Below are 22,209 nucleotides of genomic sequence, written 5' to 3' on the forward strand. Positions count from 1 at the left end.
CCAATTTCCCTGCAGATTTAAAAGGCTTTTGTGTTTGGTGGGAACTCTGTCTAAACTCAGGGCTTTTCAGAAGTGGTTGTTTCCTAATGATCCTGGATTGCAGGGTGTTTGACCTCGAGATTACTACCAGTGCTCGATGCCGGCTGCCTTCGAGCGAACGGTAGCAGCAAAAGCAAAGGCAGTGGGTAGGAAACCCAGGCTGTAATGCACGGCGGTTCTGGCAGCCATCCCGCTTCCAATGACAGATGAGACTTGGGACCAAGAGAGACCCTGAACTTCAATTCAACGTCCCAGACTGCCACCCCACCCCTTGCCTTTCCTATAAACAGATGGAAAAATAGCTCTTCCCCATAGAGAGAGAAACTATTATTTTTTCTTATTACCTTTGTGTTTACATAGCTGTTTCTTACTCGGTGCTAGTCATTTGGGGGCGTAATTTATAGGGGCCATGTATGATACACTTCTACATGTGTCTTAAATTTTTCCCACAAACACTTTAACTCCCTCCGTCCTCACTGCTTTTTATGTGTTTGTCTTGCTGTCTTTCTTACCTACCAGGAAAGCATGAAAAAATGCCAGTGAAAACAGATAACGGAAGGCAGGTTCAAGGCACTGGCAGACCCCCTGGGTTCTGCACCCGTCTTTGCGCAAGCCCTGTGCCTACGTTCTCCTGGGGGTAAAGGGAGTGTGCTTGGCCCAAGGCAGAACTGCAGGGAGAAAAATTGTTATGAAATATCTTGAGATGCTCACACGCAAGCCTCCTTTTAAGAGGTAAAGCAAGGCATGCACATGGAGGAAAAAAAAAATTCCTTGGAAATGCACAGAGGTGTATTTCCTAGTTGCTGTGGTTTAACCCCAGCCAGCAACTAAGCACCATGCAGCCACTCGCTGGGTATGATAGTGCATCCTTAAATTCTGCATCGTCTTCAGGCTGTTGAATACAATTTGAGGAACACCTGGAAAAAAAGCGGTTTATAAAAGACATCCTTGTAGTGTTGATAGACCAGTCTGTCTTGTAGCATCCTCCCTGCATGATTTGCTGCCTGTGTTGTTATCTGTATGTTTAGACAAATGCTACTTCTCCCTGATCCTGGGATCAAATCGAGCTATCAGCCCAGCGTCTCTTTGAAACTTGCACATGTAAAACAACCAGGTGACCTCCTGTGTCTGCTCCGGGCCCTGGGGCTTTGCTCACCATAGATCATGTTAACCGCTCTTCAGTTCTGCTCAAATTAAATGTTTTCCTATCAGATGTGGGCTGCAAAGGATCCAGCCTGTCAGCCTGCATGAGCGTCAGGAGGAGAGGAGGCAGCTTGTGCTCCGAGCTGGGCACGCGTGCCAGCCATATGCTGCTTAGCCCTCAAATAAAATGCTCAGCTCACAGTCAGTTGGATGGCTTAGCCTGGGAAATTGCAAAGACCAATGGTGCCAGCACTGGGCAACCAGGGTGGTAAGAGGAGGAAAATGGGAGGAAGTGAGGGGGCTGGGATGGAGCTTGGGCTGGCCCAGGTCCCTCACCCCAGGGCTTTGGCTGCAGAGTTCCTCAAGGGAACAAAGAGTAGCCCTCCGCTGGCAGCCACCTTGCCAGAAAACCCCGCAGAGAGGATTTCCTTCCGCTTCGGCTCCAAAGCTTTTGCCGTTGTGTTTCATGGTCGGGAAGAACAAAAGCCTGGGATTGCAAGCTGGCTCCTGCCGGGGTCTCCCCTGCCCCCCTGCTGGCTGTGGGGCAACGTGGGAAGCTGCAAGCTGGACTGTGCCGTGCCAGTCTCCCATGATGGAGCCACAGCAAGGAGAGTATGGAGGTGACAAACAGGACTTTTCGTTTGATTTTTTTATTTTTTGCTTGCACTGACTCATATTGCTGGAACTTGACTGGTGGGGGGAGCATCCACAGCAGGCATTGCTGGGCTAAGTGCTGGGGGAGACTGGTCCTAAGGCTGGTTTTAACTGCGCTTTCTCCCATCGTAGACAGTGTGGGGGCAGAGGGAAACGATAATGGGGTGGCCTGGCTGCCCACTGGTCTGTATGCACCAGCAGCCCTGGTGCCCTGCCCTGACAGTCTCAGCCGTTCACATCAATCTTGTTTATTGCAATTCCAAATCCTCCCTCCTCAGCTCATTAATGTTCGCAGAGCAGACCTCTCTCAGCATTGTATTTTGTAATTAGATTTTGATTTGCTTTCAGAGAGAAAGAGCAGCACAATAGACATTAATTTATCCCAAGCCTCTCCCAGTCTCCTGTGTGTCACAAGGTCAGACTTCGGCATACACCATCTGCCCTTGATGCCTCCCCCCGCTATTTGGCTGTGTGTTGTTCCCGCACCACGTCCTCCTTCTACTAAAGGGGTTCCCTTATGCGCAGAGGGAAGGGAGCAGCGAGGGAGGGCTGGAAGAGGATCCTTTGCCCGAGCTGAGTTTGAATCGCAGGGACAGGCGTGAACTGGATTTAAATCGGTGGGGCAAGGGAGCAGCCTGTTGTTCTGCGGCCCTGTGCCTGCTCTCTGCAGAGCCTGGGTGGCCCCTGGTGCTTGTAAACCCTTTAAGGCACGATGTAAAAGCTGCAATTTAACATTGCGAGTGAGCAAGGACAGAGGGGTCCCCTGCTGCGCCGGACCGTGGGAGCGGGGCCGTGGGGACGGCCAGGGCTGTCTCACCAGCCCAGAGCCGGTCTGTGGGGCAGAGCTGGAGGCAGAGGTGGGCAATGGGCTCTGCCGGTCCCTGCAGCCCTGGACCAAGGGTGCTTTTCCACCTGAGTGCTGCTCGTGTGTTCCTCAGACAGACCATGTTTCAGCCTATGGCTCTGGAATGAGAGACTAGCAAGAGCTGAGCTTGTGTCTGTAATGGGAACCCTGCTGCGCTCTCGCATGAGCACTCATGGGGCTGTTGGAAACCGGAATCTTTCCAACGCCTCACCGGAGGAATTGCCCAGACCCTGGGGGTGTTTCCTCCAAGGATAGATTTCTAGAAGAAAAGTGGCTTTGCATTTCATTTAGCAGAAAGCAGCGGCTGTCCCCATTGGGAACATGTTCATTATTGCTGAGGAACCTGCTTTTGGGTTTTTAAACCAGCTTTGTCTGGCTGTCGTTGGTCAGCATGGAAGTCTGAGTTGCAAGATGAGCAGAGGCAGCGTCTACCCTGCCGCTGGCACGGGCAGGTGCCCCTGAAACCTCTGTGTCTCCCAGGCAGAGGCAGTTCTGTATCCTATGGAAGATGGAGGCGTGAGAGCTTTTATGGTCCAGGTTCACACAACAGCAGAGAAACGCAGCCCCCAACGAGGGCGGGAGGACCACTTTCCCACCAGCCAGGGCTCATTTCACTGAAAGCAGTTGTGTTTTATCTTTGCCAGCATTAACCGCTGCAGCTCAGGATTTATGTTAGTAAGTGAATGTGACCAGGGCTGATAAATCAATCAGCACAACCAAAAATAGCACCCAGCAGCTGTTGGAAGCAGGGGATCCCTTCCCCACCAGTACATGTAGAGCAGGAGGGGATTTCATCTGCCCCGGCCGGGTGCCAGCCCTGCGCAGAAACAGCCATGGGCTGCTGGGGAGACCTCTTGTCTGACACCTTTATCTGGAAAAATTACTGTGGCTGTCTGCAAACTTCTCTCCAACGTGCGTCTCGGCCAGGCATTTCCCAGTCACAAGGGTGGGGGAAATAGCTGAGCTAGCCACCAGTGTGGAGAGCAGCTTTGCGACTGATGCTGAGTGTTGCTGCGTGGGCTGACGTCTTGGGATCACCTCAGACCTCAAATAATAAGTGATCGTTTTAAAGCCTTTCACAGCCGGTCATGGATGGAGTCAGAGGGAGCCCAGGGCTGTGGTTTCCAGGTCTTCCAGGACGTCGTGGTGATGGTTTGTGTAGGGATAAGGTTACCAGAGGAATCTGGTGACTCTGGTTTTTCCACTGGACTGCTGTACTTAACCACCTGCACAGGAGCCAGAGAGGTTTCTGTAAAGCTGCTCAGCCTGTGAGGTATCTTGCGAGGGGCTGTATTTCCTCTCTCCTTCTCCAGTGAGCATCCTGGGGTATTGCATTTAGCAGGCGTGTAGCCTAAACCAGGAGCGAAGGGCACTCCGAGAGAATCAGCTGCTTTCGGGCTGAATAGTCCGTAGATTATTTCCACATCTGTGTTAGCTTTGGCTTGATCCCACAGATTTGCAACAGCTGTTGGGAAGCAGAGCAGAGATCCCCTCTTTAAATGGATGATCAAATCCTCAGAGTGTGGAGTATGTTATTTCTATGTCATCCTCTTCATGGCAGGAAAAACAGCTTTTAAAAGTTGCTGAGGCAGCACTCGGCCCTGCTGCCTGAGCTATCATCCCATCATCCTGCGGTTTCAGAGCAAGTCGTAATTTGCTTTCTGCATCCCACGCCCAGCCCGACACAGGATCCCTTGCGAGGTGTGCAGTTGTGCAGGTACTTGTACAAGGGATGCCTTTTTCTCCTGGGCTCCCCTTTCTGCCTGGACCACAACCAGCGGCTGTATGCCAAGCAGGACCGAGGAGGATCTCGTCTCCTTGGTAGAACCTGCACATGTGCAAACCCTCGGCATTTTACCCTGAGAAAAACTAACCGCTGCAATAGTTTGCCACAAGACGGGTTAGGTCATCCTGGTATTCAGAGGCTTTAGGTGGAGGTTGGATGTCTTTGCTGGAAGCCGCAGTTCAGCTGCAGAATAGTGGCATGGTGTGGGAATCCCATAGTGAGCTATCTTATCCAAAAAGCCCAGCTAAAATGAACCAGCCCATTTCCTATCAAGGCTCTGCTCTTTCAGGTCAGACCTGCAGTAAAAGGAGCCATCAGGCTTCCTTCAGAAATGTCTGACAGGCTTCGGAAAGCTGAGTCTGGCTGAAGAGGGTCAGGGTGGTGGGAACAGTGGTAGATTCTGGCACTTGTCCCGCAGCGCATGCGTTTCTCATTCCCCATCAGCTTTCGTAGTGCACAGGAGGCTCATCAAATCAAACTGCTCCCACTTTAAACAGCACATTCGTGTACTTTCCGATACAGACAGCAAAATTAATATGGTTAGTGCGTTGAGACCACTAATTTCCAATACAAGCCTTTTATAACTGGGCTTAAAATGGCAACCCAGTTCCAGTCGTCTGCATGATGCAATTCTTGTGTTTGTTCATTGATGTCATATGATGGGCTTCAGCGATAACCCAGGCAGCAAATATATTGCAAATAGTAAGCGCTGCTCAGCATGTATGAAGCTCTGAAACATGTGGCATGACGTGGGATGGTGGGTTGTGATGTCTGGGAGCTGCAGCTTTTGCACAGAGGCAAGGTAAATAAAACCTTGCAGTTTTGATTGCTTTTTCTTGTTTGCCCAAGGTATGACTGAGCGCGACATGATGTTCATTGGGTTCAAGCCTTAGAGCCCGGTGATGGATGTGCTCCCCCAGCAGCAGCAGATGTCACCTTGACCTTTTTTGATGCTTTTTGACCCTTTCGACGGACACCTAGCTTCATGCTTGCTTGAGGCGTTCTCCTATGGACCCTCAATTATGAGTTAGAAGTGGCAACCCTCCATTTCATGGGGACAGAGTATCTGGATTGCAGATTACCCGTACTGCAGATGTCTGGGCAGCCAAGACCAGTCTGCAGTTTGGGCCCAATGGGGCCTGATGGCTTACACGTCTCGAGAAGACCCAGGGCCGGTTGTTGGCGAGAGCTGCCCTGTCTGCTGGACCCCGCAGACTGCCTGGCGCCAGCCGTGCATCGTTCACTCCAGTGCTTTCAGCAAGAGCGGGTTTGGTTTGGTCTTATCCCCTTATCTGGGGTGTCCCAGCCTCGTCCCCCTGAGCACAGTGAGCTGATGCAGCCTCTTGGCTCTGAAGCGCAGACCCTGCCGCTTCCACAGCCAAGCAAAACTGCCACAACCAGCCGTAGTGCCCCAAGGGAGCTGCTGCCCATATACAAAGGGCTTGGCAAAATGAAGTGTAATGTAAGCAACTGTTTAAAGAGAACGATCCAATTGCTAGTTGTAATTTCCTCATTGTTTGTAACACCCTCTTAAATGCTTGTGATCCTTATAAAAAGCTTTTCCCCACCCTTTAAACTTCACAGAAGTGGATTTTACCTTCTGTGGTTTGAACGCTCATTGTGAGGGGGCTGGTTTGCATTTAGTGTGATTTCTTTTTTCTTTTCATGCCCAAGGCCATTTGGTTTGTGAATTGGCATTGTGAATGAGTGGCTTGGCCCAAGAAATATGTCTATTGGAAATCGAAGGCTGGTGGGCAGGACACAAAATCTTGCCTCTCTCTAGGTCCTAGTAGGTGGAGGTTAATGAAGTCTTCCTAGATCGGTGGTAACACTTTCATTCAGACCCAAGAGTGTTTTGCTAACACCCCCTTGCAAGCAGGCTGACTCATGTCACTCATCCAGATATATCTTCTACAAAAAGGTGTTGGAAGAAATCTGTAATACAGTGACATTAAAACCTGAATGTGGATGCGACTTTCTCCCTCAGCTAGATCTCTGGTGAGATCTGCACGCTGCATCCCATTCCTGCCCTTGTTGCCTGGTTCCCCAGATCATTCCCATCTCGGGGAAACCGGCTTGCCTCTATTTGGAAATTGGGGATGGTCATCCACAGAGCAGTGGCCTCTTTCTCTGGGAAAACACCTGGGTCCAGTTTCCATGTGAGATACCAATGGAAGCAGCAGCATGACGTGGGAGGGTTTCTCTGGCTCTCGTGCTCAAACCTTCACTGGGACTGGGTGGGATTCTCTGTGCCCTCCTGCCCTTCTCCTGTTTCGGGGTTTTATTCTCCAAACCCAAGCGAGTTGTAAACACCCAGAGCCTGAAGGGCTTTGCAGAGCAGAGCTTAGGGGAAGGTGGTGATTCATTTCCTTCCCCTCTGGCTCTCTGCTAGAGTTTGGCTCTTGTTTAAGAGTTTGACAATTCACCACTGGGCTGTTTAGGTTGAAATGCTTGGAGAAATGTAAGTAAACGCAGTGATCATAGCAGCTCCTCCATGCATGGTGGGGAGACCGGCTCCTGTGGCCGCAGCCAGCCCACACCTGCAGGCTGGGCCGTGCCAGCAGCTGTCGTCGTGTCATTCCTCCTCGTCCCTGTGAGCTTCTGTACGTGGGTTAAGCTTCAAATTATGCTGTGCCAGAAGCATACGCTGAGAAATGTCAACCCAGGACTGTGTGACACCCAGTGCGCTCAGTCACTGGTGTTGTGCGGAGCTGAGCTTGCTGCAAAACATAATGACCGGCAAACAGCAACATCTAGACCGGGATGCCCAAAACATGGCCATCGCAGTCTGCATGGCTTTTGCCTGTAGCCGGCGGGGACCACTGCAAGACTGGCAGTGCAGGATAGATGAGCTGGGCTGTGTGGCCCCCAGGCTGATGTCAAACCAGCTCCTGGGAACAAACCTGGGAAGTCCCACTTGCAGAAGAATCTTGTTTCTGTGTGTTGGCCTTGTTTTCAGTGTGGCTGTGTCTTGGCAGGGGTTGCTTGTTTGTTTAATGAACATTGAAATGGGAGGGGAGGAAACAGCCGGGGAAGCATTACAAATTGCTTCAGAGTAGTGGCATTAAAAGTATTTGTGCTTACCATGTCTTCTAAACAAAGACCTCAAAGTATGGTAAATATTATCCCCATTTTACTTGCAAAGAGGCAAATGCAGCAGGAGGAGAAACTTCACCTGCCTTCACAGGCAAGCCTGCAGCAGGTGTGACCCAAACGGTGGTCTCACCTGTGATACCAAGGGGATGGTGTTGATGGTGCGGGTCTCTGTGGGCACTGGAGGTCCAGGCTGGCCCAGCAGCTCTGGAGAGATGCCCTCACGTGCCTTCACACACATTGCTGAAGCACCAGCTCTGTTTCTTTGCTTAGCTCTGACCTCTGGTCTGGAAGATGCTAACGGTCCAAAATCTTCCTCTTCACGCTGCCAGGTTTACCTTTCTCCTCTCCTCTCTCAATCTCTTTTACAGCTGAAGCTGTGGAACAAGTACAGAGTCTCCAACATTCCTTCCCTGATATTTATCGATGCCTCCACTGGGAAGGTGGTTTGCAGGAACGGCCTCCTGGTAATCCGAGATGACCCAGAAGGTAAGGCCTGGAGTCCCCCATGCCACAGAAACATGGGCACACAGCTGCCTTTTCATTTCAGTTCATTTGAATTGCCTTGGGGGGTGTGGGGAAGGAAACAAACAACTATTGTCATACTTAACTAATCAAGGCACTGTATTATCTTCAGCACAAATTTTTCTGCATCATTCCTGCCAGATCTTGTGTTTTGGTTTTGCTTGTTGAAAAGAACAAAGATTTCCCCTTCAGGATTTTTGTCTGAAGTGCTAATGAGGAAAAAGTTAGACTAACTGAAACATTAAGTTTGGATTTTTCCCTGATGGAGGCACACAGACAGACAGACTGAGGGCCCAAACTTCCCATACCTTAGGAGCAGAATCCTTCCAAAATACTGTGTGGGACTTTATCACTGACATCACAATCTTTTAGGATAATGAATTCCCCATTATTTAGAAATGCAACAGAAAAGTGCTACCGTTCTCTGTTTCTGAGGTTTACTGTGCTGGGGGTTGATGTTAAATCCATCTTCTTCCAATTTGTAAAACCAAAATGAGCAAAATGTGTGCCCTTACTCATAGGCTCTGCAGACCCATCATTCAACTGCTGTAGGCTGTCCATGCACACATATTACTGGCTCGTCATTTCTTCATGCAGTAGATACTGAGTGTGGTGACTGAGTCTTTAATTCAGGTGGCAGGAACTGTGCAGCAAGTACACGTTGTGGCCTGAGCCATCTGTGATGTTTCCTCCTCTCTGGCTGAATACATAGATTGATTGCTCTGGGAGCTGGCAGCAGATGATTCAGAGCATGTGTTTTTGTGTACGCACACATGCTTGCTTTGGGGTGCAGAGGGTTAGCGTAAGTTTAGTTTATATATAGGTTTTTTATATATATGTTTGTGTATATATATAAACCCTCCATCTTTTACATATATATATATATATAAGGTTTTATAAATAAATAAGTATATGTGTATATATAAAAAAATATATGGTTAGTATCAGTATAAGGCAAATAGTCTGACTGCATTCCTGAGCACATACCACCTTGCCCTCTGTTGTTAAAATAAACGCTGTTGATAAGAAAAAGATACCTCATCAGGCACAAAACCAGAGCAGGCTTCATCAAGCTGAAGGTGCTGCGACTCAAGCGATGGTGCAGCCTGCCTGGAGAAAAAGAGGTGGCCCTGGTTCCAGTGCGGAGCTTGGCTTCCGCGGCTCCTGCATATATTTGCAGAAGAGAAGGTGGGATGGGTTTTTCTGGTGGAACTTTTTGAAACTGTAAATGCTGCGTGTGCATCTTGCTGTTTTGTGTCTTCTTTCTGGCCCTGTCCCGATCTCTCCAGGTCTGGAGTTCCCCTGGGGGCCAAAACCCTTTAGTGAAGTTGTTGCTGGGCCTCTGCTAAGGAACAACGGCCAGACACTAGACAGCAATGCCCTGGAGGGCTCGCACGTTGGGGTCTATTTCTCTGCACACTGGGTGAGTAGTAGATGCTTTGCAGAGCATCTACTCACTGCAAAGCAGTGAGCTTGGGGGTGCTCTGGCGTTCCCCCTGTGGCTCTTGCTGCAGAGCTCTGAGGGAGAGTAAAGACCTTGGACTGGCTGGTGTTGAGGCAGTTGAGATGCTCCAGTCATTCTGGAAGAAGCTGCAGCATTGCAGTGGCCTGTCATCCTCAGCTGGCCCTTTAGAAGGGGAAGAATAGTCAGATTTAAAAAATTCAAGCGGTTTTGTTGGCAACGTATGGGCCATAAGCCCCAGCCACATTCAGGGCTGCTGCCCAGCATTCCAGCAAAGATGAAGTCACATCTGTCTTTTCATGGTCACTAGATCATCTGGACCTGCTGGGTGGGGGTCTGCCCCTGTAGAGGAGACGATGTCCTTATGCATGTGTTGTGTTTTGCAGTGCCCGCCGTGCCGAAGCCTCACAAGGGTCCTGGTGGAGTCCTACCGGAAGATCAAGGAGGCAGGCCAGAAGTTTGAAATACTCTTCGTTAGTGCAGACAGGTAAGGAAGTGCTAACGCGCTCTGCAGGCAAAGATGGCTACCCCCAAGCTGGGAAGCTCTGAGCATTATGGATTTGATTTGAGGAGGAAATTTGATTTGGGGTAGAGCAGGTTGGCTCTGGTATCACAAAGGCTGCCCCGAATCCTTTGCCCTCTGCCCACTGGCAAAGTGCAAAGGGGGTTAGCGAGGGCAGTGATGGGCTGAGAGCAGGCTCTGTCCATGCAGCAGCTCTGTGTTTCGCTTTGTGGCTTGTGGGTCTGAGGTTTGAAAGATATTTGAGCTGCTGCTTTTGCCAGGGGTTGGCATTCAGATGCCCCAGCGAGTTTGAAATGTTGGGAAAAAATGCACCGTGGACCCCTTCTTGAGGGACTGACGACGTGAAATTTGTCCTTCCCGGGTTGTGTCTGCCAGCAGCCGTTACTGATGGGCTTTGGTGGAAGGGGTAAAGGGCTTTGTAGGCCAGTTTTTTAATGAGAAGAAGAGGAAGGAGCCTGGCAGGCAGAGGGGCTGCACTCTGGATCCCATGCCCTGTTCCCTTTGCACAGGTCAGAGGACTCCTTCAAGCAATATTTCAGTGAGATGCCCTGGGTAGCTGTGCCGTACGCCGACGAGGCCAGACGGTCGCGCCTGAATCGCCTCTATGGCATACAAGGTAGGAAAGGCCACACTGATGCACAGCTCTCCTTTCTGCTCCTTTTGTTGAATATTTGTAATGTCTCCTCTTGTTTAACTAAAACAAGAAAACAGCAAAGCAAAGCACAGTGCCCCAGGCAGAGCCGCTTCATGTTTCTGCTCTCCACAAACTCACATTCCTACCACCTGCCAGGCAGGCTGTTAGTTGAAACAGGACTTCCATAAACAACCTAATTCTTCCTGGAAACTTGGAAGCTGTTTTTGGCTTGGATGTTTTTTGCCTAATTACTGATTTATTTATTTTGCTTTTTCTTGAAGGTTTAAATTTCATTTTCTTGCTGTTTTATGTAACGCAAAGGCAGGCCATCGTTCTCTGCAGAGGCTGGGGAAGATGGCATCTGGTTTATGTTAGTGACATGAATTACAGAAGAGTGCGTGTTTGATGTAAACCATGGCTTTGCTTTTACTGTACATGCCAGTGCCGGAATTCCAGCAGCCCTGGCTGCTCGGAGGGGCAGGGGAGAGACTCGGTCTGTCTGGGTGGCTTTAAAGAGTCACGAAGACGATAAAAGCTCACAGCAGCCCTCCTGGGGACTGGCACCTCATTCCTGCAGGGGACAAACTGCAGCATAGAGACGTGCAAGGTGACTAGCTCGCAAGGAGGTCTTCTGTATGTACATATAGTTTCTCCCTGTGGTTAAAGGGTCTTGCTTTCTTATCCATTTCCATGCAGCATTGGTGAGGTGGGCACAGGCTGGCAGAGGGTTAACGCAATCTGCAGGGGAGGAGGAGTGTTGCCAAAGGTGGCCAAGGGCCTGGGGAGAGTGGCAGGAGAAATAATCCCTCCTTGGGGTCCTCTCTGAACACTCCTCCTGGGGTGGAGCTCAGGTGCTGTCGCTCAGCTCTGTTCCCTGACCTTAAACCAAGAATAACCATTTGCCTGCTTTAGGTAGCCGTCAGTTTGCTGCTTAATTACCTTCCCATGAGGCAAGAGCTTTCCAAATTCATCCATCTTTTCCCCAGCCTGCTCACAAACCTCTCCAGTGCCGGTTTCGGCTGAGCACTGCAGGACTGCTGCCAGTTTCACTGGGACTTTCTGTAAATAAGGTGTCCAAGCATGGATACTTGAGCACCAGGCATGCTGTAGCCAGGGAAACAGTGACAACAGCTTTCCCTCTGACTTGAGCCGCTGGGTCCTTAAATGTCTCTCTTCATTGTGTGCTGACCTGAAAATGTAAATATTTGCTGTTCCCCTGCGCCCTGACCCCTTCCTCTGCCAGGGAAGCTCCCATATTACCCCTGCATATCAGCTGCTCTCCCAGGGATGCTGACCCTGGGATTTGGGCATGTTTGAGTGCAAACCTTTCTGCTTATCTATCATGGTTTTCCTGTAAAGTGGGAACCTCTCTGCAAGGATGAACTGTGGTCCCACAAAGTGGCGTTGAAATGTGGAGCCAGGCTGATTTGCACCCTCTGCAGGAGGCATTGCCGTCCCACCTCCCTTCCCGCCCAGGCTCTCTACAGGCTTTGCAAGGCTGGGCTGGGCTCTGTTTCCCCACTGCGGTCTGGGGTGGAACAGGGTGCTGCAGGGGGGTGCCGGGGCACCAGGAGGCAAGGGAGAGGGCTGAAGGTGAACCCTCGTGCTGCTCCCAGGGGCTCCGGGTTGTTGTTGATCCCTGCACAGGCAGCAGTTTGGGATCCTCCCTGTCAACTTTGAGATTTGCAGTCAGGCTTTCGAAGCAGGCTGCCGCACTGGCTGTAGCAAAAGCTTTCTGCAAACAGAGCTAGATACTGTGGACTTAGCTCATCACCACTCGTGGTTATTCCACCTAAACAAAAAATCAGATCCATGTAATCTCATCTGCCTTTCCCCAGATGCATGGCTCTGAGGCTGCCAAGTATCTTCAAAGTCCCCTTTGGAGCTGCACCTATGCACCAGCAAGAGCATGTAGCCTGTTCAGTGTCCAGGTTACTATCCTGGTGGTGCCTTGGGTTATGAGCACAGCATGCACGTGGGGCGGTTTTTCCGCTGGATTTTGTAAGGCCGGGAGCTGAAACAACAGAAGAGCTTGTCTTCCCTGACTGCTTTAAGTTCCTGAGTGGTAGAAAGCAGCAAAAGAGTCAAATCTCTTGTTGTTTTAGTCCTGTGTTGGCCCCTACAGCATTCAAAAACTCAGTATAAAATATAAGTTGAGTTATTGGCCTTTATTTGGGTTTACTTGAATGCCTCTATTCATAACCCATGTGCAGTCAGTAGGCTGTACCGTACCCACCTATATTAAATTGCTTCTGGGTGCAGCACTATCTTGAGAAAGAGTCATTTTCTTGTGTCGTGGCTGCTTAGAAATAATTCTCTGTTGTGCGGGCAGCTCCCTATCTGCGTGGTCCTGCCTTAGGTGAAATCCCCTGACGTTAGCTCTTCTTGCAGTGGGATGGGGAGCAGTGATAAATTTTATGCTTTGATAGGAATTGCCCCTTGTTGTTGTGTATCTTATGAGACCTTTCGGGTTCCTCAATATTCCCTATGGACTCCGTGCTGTCTCTTTGGGATTTGCAGTCCCTTGGGGGAACTTTCAAAAACCTGTTGTTTCCCCCTGCCCCATGCTTTAGCCCAGACGCCCACAGGTCACCCTCGCAGCCCAGCTGGTGGGAGAAGCCTGGAAGTCACTGTTATGGGAGGTTCCTTGTACCAGACTTCTGGAGCTTTCTTCTGAAAAGGTGAAAAAACAGCAATAAAACCCACCACCTGTCCTGCGGTTGGTGTATTCTGAGTGTTTGCTTCACGTTGATTTTGATTACTCACACAACAGAATTAATGCAGATGAGATTTCCATGTCAGATATGGGTTTTAATATATAAATAAGTAAATGTATTGCCAGGTTCGGTAAAAAATCATTTGGCCCCTGTGTTCTCATAAAATGCTAGCCCCGTGGGAACCAAATCCATTTTCTAACGCATAAAATCAAACTGAGCCCGTCTATGCTAATTCTCATCTAAGCTTATACAATATTCATTGCAGTGTCTGATCTGTGATTCTTCTTGATAAGTAAATTCTGGTGTTATGACTCATGGCAATTACCAAAGCCCCCAAAAGACACTAAAATAACAAATAGTGGCTGGGATGAGCAGGGGGGGACACCAGGGGGAAGTATTGGGGTTAGCAGGTGTGAATAAAGTTAAGCACGGTTCCCCTGGTCCTGCTGGTCTGTATCCCGGGCAAAGAGGACGTGTTTGCTAGGGGAGCAGTAGCAGGGTTCTCCTGGGAAGATAAGGCTGGTCCTATGGGATGCCACCGTGAGCCTGGTAAGGCTGTGTCCGGACCCTAGGGACCCAGCCAGGGATGTGCAGGAAGGAGCCGAGGAGACAAAGCAACGATGCTCAGGACTAGGAGGAGATGGCTTACAGTGGCCTCAGCCTTCACCAGGTGGGTCCAGAAAGGAAACCAGAGCTTCCTGGCTGGGGAGAAACTTCTGATGCAGGGTAAAAGGTGCAGAGATTGACCCAGCGCATGTCACACACCTCCTAACAGTCTGAAAACCCAGCCCCAAGTTTTCTGATGCATTACTTGCATTTCCAGGATGATTTATCTTAAAGACTCTTTGTTTTCTGAGTCAGTATTGTATTTGCAGTCGGAGGTTTTAGTGGCTGGGTGCTTTGGGGGGGGTGTGTCCACATACGCAAATCGGTTAAAGTCAGAATGCTTCGACTAGTGAAGTCCCTGATAGCTGTGGGATCACACTCACAAGGATCTGTGTCTAAATTGGGCCCTTAATTTTCCAAGATCAGCAAAGCTGATTTGAAATCTTTGCCTTGGTATGCTGCATTGTTCAGGCTGACTGGTGACTCGGTGCCGAGCTGAACCCACATTTCTAGCCCGTTCCCCATGTATAATGCAGGTCTGGAGAGGATGGAAGAGCAGGCATTTGGGACAGGGGAGTTGGGAATTGTAAATGATAAAGATCCGAATCATGTGAGATGCTGATCACCGTGTGCTTCTCTTGGCTTCAGTAGAACTTTGTGCCTTGAAGGGCAGGGCCAGAGTGAGATTTCCCAATTCCTTCCAGTCTGTTTAACCCATCCCTGCCCTAGAGCTATTTTGAATACCAGCAGGTAATGAATAAGCCTTTTTGTGATACAAAATGGTTTTCTTAACATACCCTTAGGATTTGCAAGCCTAGCCATTGGGCGCGTTCCTGCGCTGCTGCTCTTGCACCAGCCTGGTGCTCGCAGCCCCAGCGCACTGGCAGGAATGCGAGCGACGCTGCTGGGCTGGAATGAGGAGAATGCGGCCGCTCGCCTGGACCTGCAGGCAGGCGTGGGACAGACAGATGGCTGTGTATTTCCTAGAGAAATGCCTAGAATTCAGAGGGCTTGTGAGTAACCCACTGTTGTACAAACATGGGAGCACAGTGCCAGGAGTCTGGCAGGGTCAAGCATGCTGAGTCCCCCCTGCTCAGAGAATGGCTCTGCAGGGTATTTCTAACGAACGAGCTTTAAAATGAACCTTTGGATGAGGAGAATTTGAGTTTCCTTAGTTTGCCGATTGTGGTTTGGGGGATGTTGCTGGGTGAAGGAGGAGATGCTGGATAGTGAGCAGATAGAAGCCTAGGTGATGAGAAGCAGAGAGCAGCGCCTGACACTAACACTGGTCATTTCACTCGTCTCTTGGGGCCTGATTCCAAACTCTCCCCTCTTCCTTCCTTGTGGGATGTTTCTTTGTTTCCTTGATGAGAGAGGAATGGTGTGCTTTCCAGCTGAAGTCACCAACACGAGCTGCTCCCGTTGACTCGCCTGTGACGGTTTTGTGGCCGGAAAGCCTTTGTCAGTACCTTATCAGATGGGACGGTCACCAGCTGGTGTCCACCCTGCCACACTGCCAGCCCAGCCGCATTTGAATAGGTGACTTGTGCTAAATCTCTTCTGCAAGTGTGTTTGCCTCCCTTATAAAGGCTTCTGCTTTATGACAGGGATTTTCAGCCCCATAGCTCAGGGCAAAATGCTGCTTTGTCCCAAGGGCCAGAACCTCATCAGATGTCCCCTGAGCCTTGTCCTGCCCAGTGCCACAATCCAGTAGACCCTAGACGTTCCTGCACAGCTTTGTTAGTTGTGGGAGGGATGTGTTGTGGCAGATCTGTACTGTCCGTCTTCGTGTAGAGGGACATATTTAACTGATTATCTCTTGGTTTATTTTTTTCCCCAAAATGAAGCAAAATGGATGTGTTCCTCCCTTTCCCAAGGGTCCGAACTGCAGAAAGAAATAACCCAGGACCTCCATCCTGCAGGCAGGAGGGTGCCTGCTCAGTGCTGTGCCAGGGCTGGCAGAGGTGTGTTGTGCTCAGTAACAAGCAGCTCCAGGCCACAGCTGGGGAAACAAAGATGGTTTCATGCACAAGATCCATGAGCCAGCACAGGCGTGCAAGGGAGTCTGCTCTTCCCCACGTGCTGTTCCCCAACAGAGCCGGACCTGTATCCATCCCAGCCTCTCGGCACAGCAGTCCACTGGGTTCCTTGAGGGTATCCCGGGGTGGCCGAGGGCAGGGTTGCTCTGCCAGAGTATTATTCCTTATAGCTGTGGTTTGGTCCAGTAGGATTTGGAAACTGGCAGGTGGGTGTGGAGGGCGGCCTCGGTGGCAGGATCCTGCACCGCAGCCACTGCCAGACCGCTGTGAGAGCAGCGGCTGAGTGAGGTGGGTGCCACGTTCATTTGTGTGTGATTTAGCCATGTGGCAAAGTCTGCTAGTGTTAATGCATACGATCAGTATGATCCTGTTCTATCTCTACTTGCAGAGGTGTGGGTATTGGGTATTCCCAGGGGTGATCCATGCCCCTGAACACTAAATCACCGTGGTTAGTGCTGTGCAGCTGCCGCTCAGTCCAGGGGCCTTTCTTCCTCCAGCAGTGTCGGGTGCCTTGCCAGGCTCGGGTGGTGTGAAACCATGTCTGAACCAGGTAATAATGTTTATGACTCATCAGACGCATCCCTGCACTCTGGAAATGGCTGGGCAATTAGCGCCAAGTGCTGAAGGGGTGTGGGGGTTCATGGAGGAGTTTGTGGCTGCTAAAATATATGGCGTTACTTCTGGGAAGGAACACACCCTGCTTCCTGGCTGCCGTTGCCTGCGGTCCACCCTGCAAAAAGGTTTGCATGTGTTCCTGCAAACCGGGGACCGGGCTCTTCCAGCGGCAGCCACGTCTCAGCACCGGGGCGGTGGTGCCTGTGGGGCAGCGCCGCTCTGCCTCACACGTAGCAGGCACGTCTGTCTGGCACTTTGCAAGAGGGAGCTTGCAATGAGGGTCTCTGCGCAGTATGATGGGGTTTGCATCCAGGAGCATCGGTGTCAGACAGCGGTGACCCCTGCCTGCACTCAGGCAGGGAAAGGCAGGCAATGCCAGAGGCTGTCTGTCAGCTTCCTGCTCTGCCTGCTGAATTACAGTGCTCTGCTAGGACGGAAACATTGGGACCCTGATTCTCACACCATGCACAAGCTGTGGAGAGGCAGCATGCTCGCTGGGCTCCTGCCAGAGCCAGAGGCGATAGGAAAAGGCCTTTCTCCCCACACCCTGTCACTGGCCATTTCACGCTTTGGCTGATCCCCCCTGTTTTAATTCCATCGCAGGCATCCCGACTCTCATCGTCCTGGACTCCAAGGGAGACGTGATCACGCGGCAGGGACGAGTGGAGGTGCTGAATGATGTCGAATGCCGCGAGTTCCCCTGGCACCCCAAGCCTGTGCTGGAGCTGACGGACTCCAACGCTGTGCAGCTGAATGAGGGCCCCTGCCTCGTTCTCTTTGTAGGTATGGAGCATCACTGCTTCGAAAGCAGAGCCTGTGCTTGGGAAGGGGGCTGGGCTACCTGCCAGCTCAGCTAGAGCTGGCCACAGGGCTGAGAACCTGCCTCTGATGGTGACAGTGTCCGTGGAAAGGGACATCAACCCGTTTCCATCACGGAGAGCAGTGCTACATGCTCACGTGTCCGGAGAGGCTATGAGGAGAGAGAGTTCCCCATGGAGTCCCCTCAAGGGATTCAAGGGGGCTGACAGACTTGGAGCCTTGCCTGTACCAGAGAAATGGGCTGCTGCAGCTCGCAGGGGTTTGCCAGAGCCTGTCCGTGCCCATGGGTCTCCTGTAGCACCCACCCAGCGACCTGAGGGATGCAATGGAGTAGCGATTTGCAGTGGAGAGAAGCTGTCATATCAAAGATGCTTTAGTGGCGGCTGTGGAGAGGAATGCTAATTAGGTGTTGGGGAGTATGAGAAATACACTGTCACAGCCAGTGGTGGTGGAGATGGGAAAAACCTTTCTGAAGCAGGGACTTCAGGCACGTGTGATGTTCCGGAGGAGGCAGAGGAAGTGCCTCTGGGAGGGATTACAGCTCTGTGCTGGAAACTACAGCTCAGGGCTTGAATCCCTGGGCTGAGCGGGGCCATGACAGTCAGAGGAGCCTCTTTTGTGCTCTGCTGGTCCTTGGGTATTCCGCCTGTGGGGCACTGGCTGCCGGACAGGGCAGGCTTTTACCCAAAGTTCCCGTCCCTTTTCCACTGCTAACCCACATGTGAAGCTCTGCTGCAGTTGGAAACAGCCCTAGAGCTCATCTGAAGCACAGCTGGCTCGTTCCTCATCGCTCCTCTGCCAGCGACAGACGGTTAAATCAGGCGAGGGCCATGGCTGGGATGAGCTGTGCTGCAGGCTGAGCCCCAGCAGGGCTGGGGAGGAGGGTGGAGGGGTGCATACAGCATCCTGGGGAGCGAGCCGAGGGGTCCTGGGCTCTCCAGGGGAGCGTGGCTGTCCCTTGAGCGCTCTGTGGAGCTGCAGTGGGGGTTTGCTGAAGAAGCCCGCCTTGTCCCGAGCCTGCCGGTGTTGTGCGAGGGGCCTGGCCCAGGGCAGGGCTCGTGTCCCGCTTCCTCGCATGCCCTTTGTGAGCAGCACACCCTTCTCTGCAGCGCTGATAACATGGCTCTCACTCTTTCCCTTCTTCCCTTTCAGATTTCCTTTTGACCCTGATTATTTATTCAGCATAGCCCAGCAGGGGATGTGAGCACAGAGCCAAAAATACTCTCCTCGTGTGGGGACGACCGGCTGGCCACGCTGAGCGTGATTGATTGGGGCTGGCGCTGCAGGCCTCTGGAAAGAATTATTTTTATCTTGCTCTGAGCAAAGTTTTTCTATCACCTTGCTGCAAACAGTGTTCTCCGGCTGGCGGCTGGGGCTCTCGCTTGTTGCTGAGGGGATGTGCAGCCTCGCTGAAACCTGCCAGCGATGTGCTGGGGTGGAGATGAAGCTGGTGCTGCACCGAGGCAGGCGCTGGGGACGGGGGCTCCTGGTCAGCTCACGTCCTGCTGGGAGACCCCCTCCAGCAGACTAGTGCCTGTGCCGTGCAGGCAGCAGCACCCCCAAGAGAAGGCAGCTACAGAAGAAAGCAGCCTTAGCAAGAGCTGGTTGTGAATAAATCCCAACCGCTCTACATCCGCCCCTGGAGAGTTTAGGGCTAGGTTAGCCAGAGTGTGCAGGGCTGCCTGGAGTACTGCCAGCAGCGGTTGTTTGTAGAAGAATCAATCCCTGCAGACACCCCACAAATCTATGTATTTATCACTGTCATGCACGCAGCACAGACCCCAAAATGCAGCATGCAGTGTCTCTGGCATCCCCTGCTTTGGTTGAAGAAGCCAGAGAGGAGGGCAGGGAAATGTGGAGTGAGGGCAGAGAGTGCTTTGGGTTTGCCTGTCCCAGCCTGGGGCTGGACTGGTCATGCTGGGTGGTTACATCAGGGACCACGAGAGCTGCAGGAGCTGCATGCGACCTGGAGACCAGGGCCCTCTCTTCTGCCTTCTTACTTTTTTTTTTTTTTTTTTTTTTTTTTAAAATGTTAAAAGTTGTCCCCGAATTGAAATCGTTTCATCTTGATGCTGCTCAAGGACGCAGTCTCTCCTCTTTCCAGCTCAGTATTTGAACTTCAGTGGTGGCTGGCGTTTGATTGATGTTGCCATCTCTTTCTACTCTACCTCTGTCAAATCAAAGCTGCCTTCACAGTGCTGCTGCCGTGGAGACTCGAGCAGAAAAGCTGCTGAGCAGCCGTCCCAAGGCGGAGGGATGGTGGGTGGCGGGCAGGGGTGGCAGGCAGCCTCAGATCAGTGCGCTCGTTTGGTCTTCAAAACATGCCGACACTTCTCAAACTGCAAAGCGGCTTTTTTGCGCCTGTTTGTCCCTGCGCATCAGCAACAGCACCAGGGAGTCAGCAGTGAAGTATTTGGGGAGCAGGAGCTGCTCTTCTGTTACGTGTTTCCCTGTCTCACATGAAAAGCACATTTCAGCTGCTCCCTAATTGCTACAGAGCCGTGCGGCTTTGAAGTTTGCGCTGCGCATCCGGGCTCCGGTTTCCTGCGTGGTGGTGCTGTGGGATAGAGCTACCAGCACCCAGCCACTTTCCATCTGTTTGATCCTAACCTCCTTTTTGCCTTGCCTCTTTTGTTTTGTCTCCCCACCTCTGTGCCCTGCAGATTCAGAGGATGACGGAGAGTCGGAGGCAGCAAAACAACTGATTCAGCCCATAGCTGAAAAAATCATCGCCAAGTACAAAGCCAAAGAGGAGGAGGCACCGTTGCTCTTCTTCGTGGCGGGCGAGGTAAGCGGGAAGAGAGCACAGGGCTGCATCCTGCTGTGTCTTTGTACGAGGACTGAGCTGGGTTGGCTACCGCTGTTACCATTATTCAGGTGGGTAAACTGAGGCACAGAGCTACTGCAGCTAGTCAGGGACCCTGGAGCAAAACCAGACCTGAGTTCTGGCTCAGTCCCCTGCTCTTGTTGCTGGATATTACTTCTGGCAAAGGGGTCCCAGCCACGTTTGCTCAGAGGTGGAAAAGCCTGATGGCAGGTGAGGGAGCTGCTGGGGACGGGCAGAGCGGGGCTGGAGGAGGTAGGAGGGAGCGGGAGCCGCCACACTGGGGCTGCCAGCCCCACACTGCACTGCCCACTGCCCCCTCGAACCCTGAGGCTCTGCAGGCAGGAAAGCTGGCTGGGCAGAGGGAGAGGAGCCAGGGTTTGGCTTTCAGCCTGGCCCAGCCGGCGCTGCTGTCCTTGCTGAAGTGCTGCTACCTGCCTTCCCACGCCAGGAGGAGGGCAGGGACCAGAGCTCCAGCCTCTTCCTTAAGAGGTACATGCAGGAGGCAGCCCTGATCCTGCTGGCTGGGCCTGTTTCTGTGCTGTGCGGGTGATGCTGGACAAAACCACCCCTGGGAAGCGGGCAGGGGCCACTCGGGGAGCAGCAGGGCGACACGGGGCTTTGCTCCAGCTGCTGGCCGCAGCACCAGCATCCCAGCTCCACTCTGCCCTGCCCTGGGGCTGGGCTGGGCATGTCACCCTGTAAACGAGGGCTGTCTCCTGAGCTGGCCACACTGTTGGTGACTGGGCTGGTATTTGGGGCATGGGCAGGCTGCAGTGCTTAGAGCCAGGGATCTGCTGGAGAAAATGGGAAATGCGGAAATGGGGCTTCTGGCCTCCCTTTCCCCCACGCAGCCACTTTGCCCTGCTGCAGGTTTGCAAACGAGGGAGCTTTTGCGTAAGGGTCAAAAAAGCTCCCGCCCCTCCCCAGGCCTGCAGTTCCCCTCCCGAGGTGCTGCTCAGGGCCTGGGCAGGTGGCAGCCGCTGTGCGGCCGTGCGCCTGCTCCGTCCCTCCACGCTCACGTCACAGCCGCAGTGTGCCGTGAGCGGGGCCCTCCGGAGCCGCCCTGCGCACAAAAGGGTCCCCACTGCCGCACCCTGGCCCCCCCTGCCAGGCAAGCCCCTGCCACTGCCTCCCACAGCCCCGTCGGCCCCCTCCGGGCAGGCGCTCCCGTTCCCACCGCCATAACGGGTCTCCAAGCATCCCAGCTCAGCCCCGTGCCCCTGAATAAGCCCCTTGTTGGAAAGGCTATTTTGGGAGGGTCCAGGACCTGCCCCCCTCCCCCAGAGCCTGCAAAGCGTTTTCCTCCCGCTCGCTGGCTGTAGCTGAAACATTGCCGCTATTCATCCAGTTCCCGACGTCCCTGCGGCAGCCGGGCCGAAGAATGGGGAGCGTCCGGCACGTCCCATTCATCCGTCACCTCAATAGCCGGGAGCGCTGGCCCTGGGTCTCTGCTGGCCCCCATGCACAAAGCAACCCGGCCACGGCCGGAGCAGGCGCCTCCCATTCCTCTCCCAGTGCCGTCTGGGCCGGTTTTGCATTTATTAAAAACGATTTTTGGTCCCTTTGTGGCAATCCGATAAAGGACGAAGCGTCCCGACACCTTGGCTGGGAGGTGGGAAGGGTAGGGGGTGGCCGAGCGCCCCAGCCCCGCTCGCCCTTCCCCGCCACGTGGTCCGGCTGCGCCAGAAACCCCTGCAATGGAAGGGGAGGCGCGACAGGAGTTACCCTGCCGGCTGCCGCCACGTGCTGCAGAGCCACCAGCCGCTCACCAGATTGATTGATTTCTATTACTGCCCCTGGAAAGGGGCTCGGAGCAACGCCCCGTTTCGGCTGCTGCACATTGCGGGCTTGGCTGGGAGCAG

At 52.5% G+C, this 22,209-nt stretch overlaps 1 protein-coding gene across 1 annotated transcript in view; it reads left to right on the top strand.

Moving 5' to 3' along the window:
- NXN (nucleoredoxin) overlaps positions 1-22,209 on the top strand; it is a 54,137-nt gene that overhangs the window by 30,560 nt on the left and 1,368 nt on the right. The window contains exons 2-7 of the mRNA XM_010573741.1: positions 7,952-8,069; positions 9,395-9,528; positions 9,954-10,054; positions 10,600-10,706; positions 17,305-17,484; positions 20,184-20,308. Of these exons, the coding sequence (XP_010572043.1) occupies positions 7,952-8,069; positions 9,395-9,528; positions 9,954-10,054; positions 10,600-10,706; positions 17,305-17,484; positions 20,184-20,308 (765 nt within the window). The remainder of the gene's footprint in view (positions 1-7,951; positions 8,070-9,394; positions 9,529-9,953; positions 10,055-10,599; positions 10,707-17,304; positions 17,485-20,183; positions 20,309-22,209) is intronic.

Source organism: Haliaeetus leucocephalus, unplaced genomic scaffold, assembly GCF_000737465.1.
Source record: "Haliaeetus leucocephalus isolate CR32 unplaced genomic scaffold, Haliaeetus_leucocephalus-4.0 Scaffold395, whole genome shotgun sequence".
Taxonomy (NCBI): domain Eukaryota; kingdom Metazoa; phylum Chordata; class Aves; order Accipitriformes; family Accipitridae; genus Haliaeetus; species Haliaeetus leucocephalus.